Source organism: Pteronotus mesoamericanus, unplaced genomic scaffold, assembly GCF_021234165.1.
Source record: "Pteronotus mesoamericanus isolate MK-2021 breed Mesoamerican mustached bat unplaced genomic scaffold, CSHL_Meso_final contig_25, whole genome shotgun sequence".
Taxonomy (NCBI): Eukaryota; Metazoa; Chordata; class Mammalia; order Chiroptera; family Mormoopidae; genus Pteronotus; species Pteronotus mesoamericanus.
In genome coordinates this window covers 37,293,174-37,308,549 of record NW_026555105.1, presented here as the reverse complement: position 1 = coordinate 37,308,549, position 15,376 = coordinate 37,293,174, and the positions used below count along the sequence as shown (strand labels likewise).

At 38.2% G+C, this 15,376-nt stretch overlaps 1 protein-coding gene across 3 annotated transcripts in view; it reads right to left on the bottom strand.

The window, feature by feature from the left end:
• Positions 1–645: 645 nt before the first annotated feature.
• The window catches only part of SEC23B (SEC23 homolog B, COPII coat complex component), a 45,488-nt gene continuing 30,757 nt past the window's right edge, over positions 646–15,376 (bottom strand). For all 3 annotated transcript variants that reach the window (XM_054574115.1, XM_054574116.1, XM_054574117.1), the window contains exons 15-20: positions 14,522–14,599; positions 11,800–11,961; positions 10,703–10,789; positions 8,562–8,717; positions 8,131–8,196; positions 646–1,062 (exon numbers count right to left, since the gene is read on the bottom strand). In XM_054574115.1, coding sequence (XP_054430090.1) covers positions 973–1,062; positions 8,131–8,196; positions 8,562–8,717; positions 10,703–10,789; positions 11,800–11,961; positions 14,522–14,599 — 639 coding nt within the window. In that variant the 3' untranslated portion in view covers positions 646–972. The remainder of the gene's footprint in view (positions 1,063–8,130; positions 8,197–8,561; positions 8,718–10,702; positions 10,790–11,799; positions 11,962–14,521; positions 14,600–15,376) is intronic.

Here is a 15,376-nt window from a genome sequence, read left to right as displayed (position 1 = left end):
TAACTATGGTTATAGGTTGAAATGTAAATTTTACCAACCTTATTAATGTAAAAGTAAAGGTATAGCTGATCAAAACTAAATGGTACAAAAGTCTTCAAATCCTCATTCTTAAAAATGGGAGTTGAGAGATACTGGCTAAAACTGATACATTAACAACAAAAAGTTGGAAAGGTTAAAAGCAGTTACCTCTGAAGAGTAGCGTCTAGGCTTAAGGAGTGGAGAAAACTCTGTTACTTGTTTTAAGTTCTTTAGGTTGTTTGTTTTTTACACTTCTCTTTTTACCATGCATATATTATACTTTGATTAAAAAGCAGTACCTGTTAAAGTTATCTTACTTGTGCCCAAGATAAATGTGTTGTCACCCTGTTAGAGCCACTTATGCCCATCATCCACTCTTTTTGTCTACCTAGGCTGGACTATTTACAGGAAATGTTATATGTGAGTTAGGGACAGTGCCACTCCAGACCAGTCTGCCTCAACAAAGTTTCACATATTTGAAACTTTTCCTTGGTCTGTTAACATTTAGACAGTAAATAAGGATTAAGTTCAGGAAATACCTCTTGGGGGAGTCACTTAAAACACACATACACACACTCACAGAGACCTCAGGAAATCAAATTTGTACTAGCATTATTTTATAGCCAGTTCTTTCTTCATTCAAATTTATTTCCTTTCTAACCATTATAGTTTTCATCTAAAATACATTACCTCTGCTTTTACATAGACTGTAAAGTTAGGATACAAAAAAGCATATAAACATTTCTAAGTACCAAAATATTTGCTGCAAGAAAAGGGGCACATATAAGAAAAACAAATAAATTATAAAGAGTTACATACAACACTTCCTTTGATTATTTATTTAAATCCACAAGAAGAGTAAAAGGAATGTTATTAAGCCTTTATAAACAATTATGAACACAATTGACATGGGTTTGTTTGTTTTTTTTTTAATTTCCAGCAAACACACCCAGCTTAAGAGGCACTGGAGACTGCCAGTTTCTTCAAATGATCCATGAATACCTGCAAGCTAACGTCATCAGTGAGGATGGGAGCTCCCGTTTCCTGAAATTTAATGATAAAGGTTTATTAGCAGGATATCTTAAAAACTGTTTAGAATTCATGAGTTATTAAGGACTCAGAATATTCACAAGTGTTGCCCAACTCAGAACATTTGTAAGTGTTGTCCCCTCTGCCATGAGTACTCCCACCAAGCCCCTCCTTTGCCTAGCTAAATAATTCTTTCAACTGAAGCATCAATTCCTCACAAAACCCTTCCCTGACCCACTTGAACTCAAACCATCCCTGGAGTAGTGTTCTGCATATGCTCTACTTCCCCTCTTCACAGCTCTAATGACTCATCCTGAGTCTGGCCCCCACCAGGCGTAAACTCCTAGAGGCCCACAAACCCCTGCCTCTCATTTTCCCCACCACCCTGCCACAGCACCTAGCCTGATGCTCTTAAATGCTCTGGTTATAACAGAAGCTTGATAATGGTATATTCACAAATGAATCAGTACCTCCGTGAAACAGATGGATATTTGTACTATCAGAAAATGTTTATGATTTATTTAATGTTAAAAGAAAGAACTGAATAGAAATCTCAATTTCTAGTAAGATCCCAAATTTGTAAAAAGAAAGAAAGATATACATGACATATACATTTTGTATCACCTAGCAAGAAGCCAGGAGTAGTTAACTGTAGATAGTAGCACTACAGGTACCTTTAATTTTCTTTCTTAATCTTTTTTCAGATATTCAAATTTCCTAAAATAAAACTGTACTTCTATTACAAATAGAAAAATGTAAGCATGGTTAAAATTTTATAAGAAGACTTCTAGGAAGAAGTAGATGTACTTTTTCATATTCCTTCTGCTGGTACAACTAAAAACCCTGGTCATTTTATATTAAAACAAATATAAGAAGGCTCTGAAAGATAGAGAGAAGATAGCAGACAAACTAGAGACCCTGGAACCCAAGAAGCAACATAGCAGTGAATTCCCTGGATTTTCTTTTTGCCTCATACATCCCAGACTTGGAGCTGCAGAAGCTGGAAAATGGTCACTAAGCAGAGACAGACAACAACAAAAAGCCCACTTTCTCTAGCCAAAGGACCAAGGTAGCCTAGCAAGACAAGAAGAATGTTAGATAACCACTGTACTACAGCCAAAGGTGACAATAAAAACTGTGGCTCCACCCCACTCCACCTACACCAGCAAAGGTTGAGTAGGCAGCTTAGGTTTCCACTCTCACAAGACAGTAACAAGAAACCCCAACAACCCCACCAGCGTGGTGTCAAAAGCCAGCTATGGCACTGGGAATTTCATTCCAATGGCCAGTAGTAAGTCTCCATGCCCCCATGGTATCAGTAGTGGCCTTTGGAGGAGCCTGGATGTCTACCTAAACATGGCAGTAGTAAGATGTCCCTCTCCACTGGGGTAGCTTGGGATGTCTACCCCAACATGGCAGTAATAAGGTGTGTGGGCCCCTAGGAGTTTGTAAGTGATAGTGTCAGAGTAGGTCTAGTGGAGAGTCAGCACTTTTACCATCATCCAATGGTAATAATGCAATCTCTACAGCAGGATTAGTGGAAACTAGGTGGGGAGCTGAAGGTGTCAATAGGGGCCAGTGGAAAAGACTTCAGTCTCCACTTAGCAGTAATGAAACAATGTCTCCCTCTGTCCCACTCATTCCCTGAAAAAGCAGCACGAAAAGCCAGCGAAAACACCAAGTTTAAACATATCCAGAGGCTCATAACAAATATGTAAATATCCACATTTCAATAAAAAATCACTTGTCAGGCCAAGAGCCAAGATTTCAAAGTGAATGAAAAAAAGAAAGTCAACAGGTATAAACACCACGTTGACAACAATGTTAAAATTATCTTACAAAGACTTTATAGCAGCCATGATAAAAATGTTTCAATGAGCAATTATGAACACAACTGAAAACAAAATAAAACAAAAAAGCCTCAACAAAAAAATACAAAGTCTCAAGAAAGGCATAAAAGAGAATCAAATGGAAATTTTAGAACTAAGAAATAAAGCAACAAGTAAAAAGTTCAGTGTATAAACAACAACAGAAAAGGAATAGATAAAATAACCAGTAAACTGTAGATAGAAAACCTAACATTCATGTGACTGGAGTCCCAGAGAGAGAGAGATAAAAAAAGGAGGGCAGGCTGACAAAGTATTCAAAAAAAAAAAAAAAAAAATGGCTGAAAATACCCAATTTTGGCAAGACACATATAAATACACCAAATCGAGACGCTAAGAAAATTCCAAATAGGCTACAATCCAAAGAAATCCACACCAAAAATACATCGTACTTTAACTTGAAAACTCAGAACAAAGAAAAAAATATTGAGAGCAGCCAGAGAAAAATGACATGTTATCCATGGGAAAAACAGTAAGAATGACAGTGAATTTCTCATCAGACACCATACAAGCCAGAGAGTGACAAAATATTTTTTAACTGCCTAATGAAAAGGAATGTCACCAGGATCCTATATCCGGAGAAAATATCCTTCATGAATGAAAGGAAAATCAAGAATTTCAAGTGAAGGGAAACTAAGATTCTATCACCAGGAGACCTACCCTAGAAGGAATGGCTGAAGGAGATCTCTAAACAGAAAGGAAATAAGGAACCTGGAGTTTCAAGAAGAAGTAAAGAACATAGCAAGCAAAACTGGGAATATATACAGTAGGCTTTTCATCTTCTCTTAAGGTTTATAAATTATGTTTAATGACTGAAGAAAAACTGTATCTTATGTATATAGAAGAAATATTTAACACAATTATATTATAAACGAGGCAGGGTAAAGGGATGTAAAGGGGTGGTAAGCTTTATATAAAGTAGATATTAGTGCAAACAAAATTACCAGGGATACACATTATACTAGGTCTGTCCAGAAAAAGTCCAACCATTATTAATATAATGAAAGTGGTTTGCACAACATGAATGTTGACAGCTAAAATAACAAAACGTAATATGGAACCCTAGATGGGATAATGAGACAGAGAAAGTACAGTAAGTAAAAACTATAATCTGAATAAATTATGAGCTTTAATTAACCATAATATTCAATTGTAAGAAATGTTCCATACTAACATTAGATTTGGAGGAAATGGGAACTCTGCACTTTCAACTTTTCTGGAAATCTAAAACTCTCCTAATAAAAAAAAAAAAAGTTCAACTAAACAAAAAGGCACTCAGAGATGAAATATGGTTTATGATAGCAGGAATCATTTCTTGCCTAGACTCATCAAATACTTAATCTTATTACTGTCTTATAAAGGTCAGATATGCAAACTAGAGGGCAAAATCCCATTTACTGACACTCTGAGACCAGCGATTATACATACCTGAGACATCTAATCAGAGAGAGGTAGGACATACACAGACTGTCAGAAAAAAGTCCAGCCATTGTTAATATAAGGACAAAGGTTCACATGACATTGATGTAACCTGGCAGCCAAGGAGAGTGGTTTGGAATGCACATGCATGAACAAGGACAACTTCACTGAACTAGCCAGTGGGGGCGGTAGATGCCTTTGAATGAGCATGTGTACTGTGGCCATCACAGTCAAGATGACTGAACAAGTAGAGCAATGAATCTGCATCAAATTTTGCATTAAACTTGAACATTCCCTCTGCGGACACTATTCAGATGATTCAGAAGGCCACAGCTATGGGCAACTGGTGATTGGCAGCTTCATCATGACAAAGCACCCACTCATGCACCACTGCTTATGCAGAGTTTTTCTGGTGAAGCATAAAATCACCCAGGTGACTCAGGCCCCCTACAGCCCAGATTTGGCATCCTGCGACTTCCGGCTTTTGCCAAAACTAAAATCACATCTGACAGGGAAGAGATTTCAGGCTGTTAATAAGACTCAGGAAAATATGATGGGGCAGCTGATGGCAAATATGTGAGAACTGTGTGAGGTCCCAAGGTGCCTGCTTTGAAGGGGACTGCAGCATCATTGCCCTATGCACAATGTTTCTTGCATCTTGTATCTTCTTCAATAAATGTCTCTATGTCTCGGTTTTTCATAGTACATGACTGGATACTTTCTGGACAGACCACATATAATAAATGGTATAAGATGAACCCACTGAGAAGACAGAGCAATCCTACGTGTATGCAACAAACAAGAGAACAGCAAAATATGTAAACAAAAACTGACAGAACTCAAAAAGAGAAAGAGGAATACACAAATTCACAATTGGAGTTGGAAACTTCAACACCTTCTCTCAACAAAAATGACAGAAAAACTAGACGGATAATCACCAGGGATATATAAGAACTCAACAACACTATTAACTAACAGAATCTAACATTTATAGAACACTATCTAACAACAGCAAGATATACATTCAAGTGACCATGGAACACATGCCAAGATTGTCCATACCCCTGGCCATAAAAGAAAACTCCAATAAATTTACAAGCATTAAAACCATACAAAGTGTACTCTTCAACCTCAATGGAAATAGAAATCAATAACAGAGAAGAAAATCTCCAAATACCTGGAAACTAAGCAACACTCTAAATAATCCAAGACTCAGAAACTCTCAAGGGAATTAAAATATAAATATATATCTCAAATTGACCGAACATGAAAATACAACATATCAAAACCTGTGGGACACAACCAAAGCAGTGTTGAAAAGGTAATTAATAGCACTAAATGCATACACTGGAGAAGAGGAAAGCTTTAAATCAGTAATCTAACCTCCTATTTCAAGAACTTAGAAAATGAGGAAAATAAACCTAAAGCAAGCAGAAGAAAAGAAAATAAAGATTAGAGCAGGAGTCAATGAAAATGAAAATAGACAACTGGACATGAAAAGTAAATAGCCCTGGCTGGTGTGGCTCAGTGGATTGAGTGCTGGCCTCAGAACCGAAAGGTCACTGGTTCGATTCCCAGTCAGGGCACATGTCTGGGTTGCAGGCCAGGTCCCTGGATGGGGCTGTGTGAGGGCAACCAATTGATGATTCTCTCAAACATCAATGTTTCTCTTCCTCTTTCTCCCTCCCTTCTCCTCACTCTAAAAAATAAATAAAATCTATTTTTGAAAAAGATTGTGTGGTATTAGGTAGAGAGGAAAAAAACGTAACAGAACAGAGCAGAAAACCCAGAAATAGACTTAAACAAATCCATCCAACTAATCTTTGACAAAGATACAAGTGCAATTCAGTGGAAGAAAATAGTCTTTTTCAACAAATGGTGTTGCGGAAATTAGACATCCCTTTGCAAAAAATAGTTATATCTCCTATCTTATGTAAAAATTAATTCAAAATGAATCATGGACTAAAATATAAACATAAAATTAGAAAAACAAACACAGGAAATCTTTGGGATCCAGGGCTAGACAAAGAATGCTTAAACTTGAGACCAAAAGCACAATCCATAAGAGGACAAATTGATAGACGGAACTTCATAAAAATTAAAAACCGTTCTGTGAAAGACCTGGTGAAGAGAATGTACAGAGAAGCTACAAGTGAGAGAAATATACACAGACCATATTTCCAACATAAGACTAGCATCTTGAATTTATAAAGAACTCAAAACTCAACTATAAAAAAAAGCAAATAATCCGATTAGAACATAGGCACGGGACAGAGATTCATCAGAAAATACACAAAAGTAAAAGCAGCACATGAAAAGCCACTGGAAAAAATTGTAAGTTAAAACCACAACACACCTATTAGAAAAGCTAAAATAAGAATGACAATACTAAATGCTGAGAAGGATGGAAAGAAACTGGATCACGCATACATTGATGGTAGGACTGGAGAAGGACAGTCATTATGGAAACAGTATGGCAGTTTCTTAGAATAACCATATAACTACAAAACCACTGAGCAAATGGGCATTTATCTCAGAGAAATGAAAACTTATGATCATAAGAAAGCTGTACATGAATATTTAAAGAAGCTTTATTCCTAGTAGTCAGAAACTGAACAACCCAGATGTCCTTCAATGGGTAAATTATTAAATAACTATGGTACCTCTATACCATGGAATTACTCAGCCAATAAAAAGAAACAAATTTTTGATACATACAACAACCTGGATGAATCTGTAGATAATTATTTTGAGGGAAAAAAAGCCAGTCCCAAAGGTTATGTACCATGTGATTTCATATATACACACACAACATTTTTTTTTAAGAGAGAAAGGAAGGAAGGGAGAAGGAGAGTGAGAGAAACATCATATTCGAGGGAAACATTGACTGGTTGCCTCTCGCATGATCCCAACAGGGGACCTGGCCTGAAACCCAGGCATGTGCCAACTGGGAATCGAATTAGTGACCTTTGGGTTTGCAGGCTGGGACTCAAATCCACTGAGCCATGGAGGCCAGGACTCATATATATATAACATTTTTAATGACAAAATTATAGTAATGGAGGAGAGATTAGCAGTTGCTATGTATTAAGGAAAGGGTAGAGGCACGAGGGAAGTGAGTGTGACTATAAAAGAGCAACAGGAAAGATTCTTTTGGTGATGGAAATGTTCATTTGGACTGTATCGATGTCAGTATCCTGACTATGATACTACATTACAGTTTTACAGGATGTTACCCATTGGGGAAAACTGGCTATAGGGTATCACAGCATACTATTTCTTACAAATGCATATAACCTTGAAATTATCTAAAAAAAAATTAGATTTTTAAAATGTTATAAGAAGACAGAATGAAAGGAAACACATTTGAAAGAGATAAAAGTACCTGAAATAGATAAGGAAGGAATCAGAGGCTTAAAAGTAAAGACAACACAGATCCAATAGTGAGCATGTGTAGATGTTTTGGCCCTGCCTTCTTGGAAGAGGGAAAGGAGGGGAGGGAGGATTTGGGGCACTGTTGCTGTGTTTATGAGAGTCAAATGGAGGCCACATTACGGTGTTCAGTCCCCTAGCCTGAACCTGTCATATTATGCTGTGTAGTGCATTAACGGATCCACACTGGGTAGCCACCCCCGACCCCCCAAGCTATGTTCAAAGTTATCTTTTCCATCAAAATAACCAAGTTATTCTGTCTCTCAGTCAAAATGAATCCAATTTGTAACTAGTTTTTTAAAAAGTAGCCTGGCCTCCTCTCTCCAAATACCCAACAATTTCTTACCTGTCCCCAAGCATACAGGTTATTGTGTGTCTGAGATGGATTCACTTTAGACAAAAGGAATCGAGCCTTAAAAAAAAAAAAAATTAAAGAGTAAAAGCGGCATTAACATTAGTATACTAGGAAAAAAAGTTTTCCAAATTAAGAAATTTTTTACTGCACAGGAACCCATTTCTTTAGCTTAAAACTAATAGCTCTCAATTTGTTAGGGTTCCAGAAATATAAAATAATGTATTTTATTTCAGCAATCCTCTACTTTTATATCAACATATTCTGACCACTCATTTAAAAAGAAGTCATATTTGGAAGTTTATTTGTATAGCAATTTATGTCACCATATAAAATATTAACCACATTGTTAGAACTTATAGCCATAAAAATGTATCACAAAAACCACGGAGTACCAATGCTCTTATAGAAGAGACCTCACCAACCTGACTGCCTCCATGCTCTGTGTGAATGTAACGTGGCATAGGGAAGCGTGCTTGCAGAATGTCTTGAGCGTCATCCAGTGGTGCCTGTAGAAGGTGCTTGAAGTTTTCATACTCAGGCATGTCCTGGTACCCAGCTTTACGCCACTGGGCTATGGTCTACACCAAAACACACAAACCAAAACTACTGTGGAAACACTGAAACAACAATCTTCTTTGACACTTTTGACATTCTAACACCATTCACCAACCCTCAAATTTATGTCAAGAATGACAAGTTTTAATGGAGAACAAAGCAGAGTTAACTAGAAGTATGAGTAAGCAAAGAGGTGCATCCAGGTCACCCCCAACTACACAATTCTCCCAGGACTATCAGTCATCAGTCACAACTTCTCAGCCAAACTGCCATAGACTAGTTGTCCCAAGGAACCGAGGCTCCCTTCCTTGCCACTTCCACTGCCATCAGTTGGTCTAGCTTCTCATTTCCTTAAACCTGGCAGGGAAAAGGACTTGTGGGCTGCCTCCAAGGAATCCACTCCCCCTTCTCTTTCTAAACCACATATATTGTACATTCTGTTCGAGTGCATAACAGTCACACAGACCTGGTAAGATTAACCTCATCCCCACCCCCTGGGCTCTGTGTGGAGATATTCTTAGTGGGAAACCATTTTGTAGTATATAAAAGCTATCGGAATCAGAGTTTGTGACTTAGGCAATGAGTAGAAGGCAATATACTAAGTGTAGAAAGTAAAGACTGTCTCCCCAACTAGGGTAAACACTTTGAGTCTCATTCATTCTTTCATTCCCATCAGCAAATGATCTAGGAAATATCTTGAACACAAAGGTAATTAAAAAAAAAAAAAAGGTTGACTGATGAACATATGTTTATAGAGAAGCTGAAGTGTCTTCACATGTGAACTGTTAATCTGATTCCAGAAAGGGGATTCTTTTTAGATGTTTCCTTCTGAAGCCCCTTTTCCCTTCTAAGAGTTTCCAGTACCATTTTCTAGGTCTTAATTTTTGACTGACTGGTGGCATGGAGGAAATTATCATAAGCTCACTTGGGTGCAAGAGTTCATAAGAACAACTACCAGCAGACTTAGGGCTTTTGGTGGGTGAGAACGATGTCACTGTTTTTGTCATTAGAACCAATCACTTGCACAGAAAAGGTATTCAATAAATGCATGAATTGATCAGGGGCTATGGCCAGTGATAATCTATGAGGAATGAACTGAAGGCAAAGAAAACTATGTTGTGATTATTGGTCTTAAAGAAACCAGTAGGAAAAGCAGCTGGCCACAAATGGCCCTTGGTCTAGGACCATTACTGATGACCCATCATCTGTGGGCAAGTGGCTAGCAGACTGGGTGTTAATATGCTACAAAACGTTTAGAGTTATAAAATGTTCATTGTATTAGGTCAATGTTCAATGCATTAGAAAACAAATTATTTTAAAGTTATTAAAAAAATTCTGAAACACAATTTACATCTTTTCAGGACATCTGAAATCACTTCTAATGTACAGACACTAGAAGTTAAGTCAACCACAAAGCAATTTAAATTTAGTAGAGGTAAAGCATGTGCAACAGGAGAAAAAGAATGTATCACTGTATACAAGGCTCAGTTAAAGAATTTTCTTCAGAGCCATTCCCTGTCTTAGGGACTGAATCTCTTTGAGAAAGTAATGGACTCTGCCCTGAAAGCCACTCATAGCCATCCTAGAAATCCACAGACCCAGCTTAAGGTTCACAGTGCCACATTATTTAAAAAAGAAAAACCTGTTAGTCCCAAACATGTGTGTGCTTACTACTATCTCTAACATAACTCTGAAAGGATGGTAGTGCATATACAAAGTTTACTGAGGAAATGTAACTGACAGACCTTGTCTGACGATTCAGAAATATATTATGGTGATTTGAAAAGACCACCTAAGATTTACTTACAGCAAATATTATTATAATTACTAATATACAAACACCCCCAGCGACCTAAAAAAAGATTTTATTTACTAGAATAAAAGCCACTGTACTTATTATAATAAACTACGGGTTTTCTAAGCCCAGATTCTTGTTTCAAATACATAAAAAACTAAATTAAGAAGAAGAAAGCAAAAACAATAGTAAAAAAAAAAAAAATCATCTTACCTCACCAAGATAAATGACAATTTGGAAGAAAGTATCCATCAGCAATATTCTGTCAGCTAGAATGCTGCTGCTGTCCAATAGTACTGGCTGAAGAAAGAGGGAAAGAGATGACATTGGTCTTCCCTCTGTTCCCCACATAGCCAGGACATCGACAAAGCCATGTATAAATGGTACCAGGTGCAATGGCTCTTCCCACCTTCATGTCATTTCTGCCTTCTGCTTCCTGACTCAGCAGTTTTAAGTTTCAACTGTACAGAAGAGGCTCCAAATAATCCCTCATCAACTGGGAAGGGAAATTAATGGTATCTTTTGCTCTGGGAACCAAAAGTTATGCCAAATATTCTGTTTTGTGCTAAAAATGTATTTCATCTATCAGAGACACAGTCTCTCAGGTATACCACAACTGCATGTGACAAAAAGAGATGGCTATATAAAAAAGTACAGATTTTATTACAAGTTTGGAAAGTTTAATACAAAATAAAATTTTTATGATTTTTATTTCAATAATAAAAGTAACTTATACTCATTAAAGGAAATTTGAAACCAAAGACAACAAATATTGATAGTTTGGTTGATTTCCATATAGTTTTTCATTCTTGCAGACTTTTTAGAAAACATAATTTAGGAAAGTTTCTATCTTAATTTTTTTTATGTAGTATTTTAACGTTAAGGGTGTACTTATCTTACGATGTTCCATTAACTGTGAATATTTCTGAGGTTACTTATTTTCCTACTATTGAGCACTTGGATTATTTTCTAATGGTTCATTTACTATTTCTTTGAACAAAACCTCTTCTATATCTATGAGTACTTTCTTCAGATACAAAACATGGAATTACTGGATCCAAGTATCTGAACATACTGAAAAAGGTACCTATGTAGCATTTTTAAAAGTTTTCCACTTGTAATCTTGCCATCCACAGATAACAGATTTATGTGCCCATGACTTTTTCCTATGCACATTTTTAAAACTGAGAAATAATGTTAAATTACTATACAGACTCCAAGTTTTTTTTATAGCTTTGCTCTAAGAGAAAAAACAAGGTAGTATATTAGGTGATTCCAATTCCAAGGAAGGCATTCACATGAAACCTCACCTCTGGTGGTCCATGGAATGAATAGGAGTAGAGAATGGGCTGGATCATGATGAGGGACTGGGTTAGATCCTGTCGGGCAAAGTGGTGTCTGTAATACGATGATTCATCAGGACTGTTATTAAACACTTGAAGAAATGGAGATCTTCTAAGATGGAACATGAACTGTACTCATAAAGAAAGAAAAGACAAACACATATACCTGTAATCTTCTTAGATACCCAAAGAGTAGACTTGCCTTAGGTCTCTGAAACAGGAGAACCCAGACTTTCAGAAAGAGGCCTCTGGGTTCATAAAATAGAAAATAAAATGGTGGTACCAGGGGCTGGGGAAAGTGGGAAATGGAAAGTTGTGGTTGAATGGGTATAGCATTTTAGTTTTGCAAGATGAAAAGTTTTGGATATATACTGCACAGCAAGGTGAATATATAACACTATTGAACAGTACACTTAAAAATGGTTAAGATGTTAAATTTTATGTGTTTTTACCACAATTAGAAATTTTAAAATTATTTTTTTTTGGGGGGGGAACCTCTGGGTATGTCAAAGATTCCAAATGAAATGGGAAGGGCAAAGAAACACTCACTTCTGGAATCACTGGGCTGGGTTGCAGAGACTCAATGTCTGCTCTCAAAGGGGTCACTGTCCAGTGGGGAAAAGGCACACTTGGGGCAGTATGTTATGAGCCTCGGTATAGGAAAGTACTACTACAGTGGGGTGGGGCTGCAGGGACAGCAGGCGACTTCCCAAAGCCACAGGAGTCTGAAAAACATTCATGAGGAGGCCTGAGGGCCAGTGGAGAGGGGACTCCAGGCATGGTAAGAGCAGATGAGAAGTGAAAGAGCTCAGACACAAGCTAGTATGTTGGAGTGAGGGGTGTAAGAGAGACAGGGAAAAGATGATGATGCTGGAGAGATGTGTTCTTTACCCTGAGAATTAGAAGTTGGAGGGCAGACTTTTAACTCACTCTAAAAAGTTAACAGAACATGGAAATGAGCTGCCTTGAGAAGTATAAAGCTTCTCGAGACTCCACATATTAAAGCACAGGTTCCTAAGCAATAATCACGGCTGACATTCAATGTGTCCTATGTGTAAGGCATAAAGCACTTCACCAGAATTATTCAATCCTTCCAATAAGCCCACAAGGTAGGTTTTCTTACCATCCCTAGTTTACACATGCGGAAACTGAGGGGTAGGCAACTTGTCCAAGGCCACCCACTACTACTGAGTGGCAGCACCAGACTCTAATCCATGCTGTTGGGCTCCAGTGACTGGGTTCTTGACCGCTATCCTAGATGGCTCAACAGAGGGAATCTTAGAAACCACCTCATTCAGTGGTTTTCACACTGTGCTCTTGAGTTTTAGCAAAACTACAGGGTCCTGGGAGTGAGGTGGTGGAGAGTATCATTGTAGGACCCAGTGTGTGGGGGTAGTACCTGGGCAAAACCAGAGCAGCACCCAAGTCTGTCTGCTTTACATACTGGCCTGTAAGAGGGTTCTCTTAAGAAAAGAGTCCACAATTGTAAAAAGATGCAAATCAGTTGCCCAGGCCAACTCCTTCCTTTTAAAGAGGAAACCAACATTCACAGGAGTCCAGGATCTCATCCAAGATCAGCAGCCCCAGAGCCAGTACTGGAACTTGGCTCTGATCCTGGCTCTTTCCACATGCTGCACAGCCTCCACTACTCTGGCACAGGCCAGAGAAGAGGCACACATCCAGCACCAGAGTCCTACCCTGGGTCAGGGGTCCAGTGAGGTGACCTCCAAGGCCCCCTTTAACCCTGAGAGTATGAGCTATACAAGTTCATGATTCAAACCTGTGTCCACTTTCCAAAGTAAGTATTTGAAAGGATAACGCACATTAGGACAGCTAAGTCCTCACGAGTGTATTTAGAAATAAAAGTGTTTCTTTTTAGTTATTCCCCATAAAGGTCTCTGAGGGAAGAGGAAATCAAGTTGAGTTTGCTTGCAGTGGTGGAAAAGCTGTACCTCTGCAGAAGCCAACCTGAAAGTCCCAGGTCCAACTGTGGAGCCACCAGCTCATGTTTACTAAGTGCTAAACAATTGATTGGCCTCAGCTCATGTAATCCTCACAGCCAGCCACTGAGCTAAATTCTAGTTTTCTCATTTACAGATGAGGATGGAGGTTAAGAAAAGGTAAATACCCAGATACCTGACAGTAACTTTAGGCTCCCTCCACTCACCCCTCCTTTCCCTTGTTCAATGGCTCCCAAATGCTTAGTTCCTGCATTAAGCAGTTATTTATAGAAGCTGCTTATTATACTGATTCCTAGCTACGATGCAGCATAATAACCATGGACACATCATTAAACATCTGTTATATTAACGTAGTCTCCTTTATTATATTCATCTTCCAAAGTGCTTCATTTTTGGTTTTTTGTTTGTTTGCTGCTGAGGTAGCTGATGGTCCACCCAGATCTTCTACAAATTAAGAGATTTTGTTGGGGCCTTATAGCAATGAACCTGTTTTGCCTTTTCATGAAAGTTTATGCAGTTATTTCTCCTCTCTGCATGTCACCTCTGTCTTCTGTAGGGCTCAGGCACTGCCTCACACAGAGACATAGTATTTATCTTGACCTGAACAATATCACCTAGAGCCTGAGTCTCAAAATACACCAAGTCTTCCCCTTGTCCTGAGAGCAGTGAGTCTTATTTCTATCACAATTTATTCTTCTATAGGTAGTTTAGAAACACCTATTACTTACCTGAGGATAGAGAGAGAAAGAATCTGATAACCTAAAAGAAGTGGGGTCTTCCTTGTTATACTGTCCAAACTTCTGGCACTGTTGAAAGAAAACAATGAAAAGGGCAGGAAAATCCTAAGTCAGAGTCACCTGGAAAATTTCTTGGTGTAAGCAAGCTATATTTCAATCAATTTAGTCACTGACTGTGTGTCCCAGACCAGTACTTCTCAGCCACAGATGGGCAGGCACAAAACCCAGAGTGTTGTTGCTAAAATGCAAACTCTGGTTTGGCAGACCTGGGGAGGACCCAGAGATCCTGCATTTTAACCAGCACCCAGGCCATGCTGACCAAAAACCACTCTGACTAGTGAGGGGCTAAATGAGTTCCCAGGTGCCTCTTCCATGAAAATAAATCAATATAAACAAACAAATAAATAAATAAATCCCTCTAACAACACAAAATATTACCTACCTATTATAGACTAACTTTGATGTTCCATCACTAACTCAATTTTCTCACTCCTTTCAAAGGTAAATTTTTGAAAAATGTTTTCTCTCTCCCTACCTTTATTTCCTTTTTATTTCTCACATTTCCTCTGGCCATTAAAGAATCAGACCATCCACGATTTAAAGACAGCTCATCTCTGGCATTCACCTTCTTCATACCAAATCCGATGCTCCTGCAGTTCTTATCTTCTGGAACTCCCTAACACTTCAAGCCAAGAGACTCCCCAAACTTCTGGAAACTCTCTCCTTCAGCAATTAAAATAGCACTTTCCTTTCTTTTGTCAACTCTCCAACCAGTCCTCCTCTGCCTTCTTCAACAGCCCTTCACCTTCCTACTCCTAACTTAGAGGTAAGTTCTTTGCCCCCTGC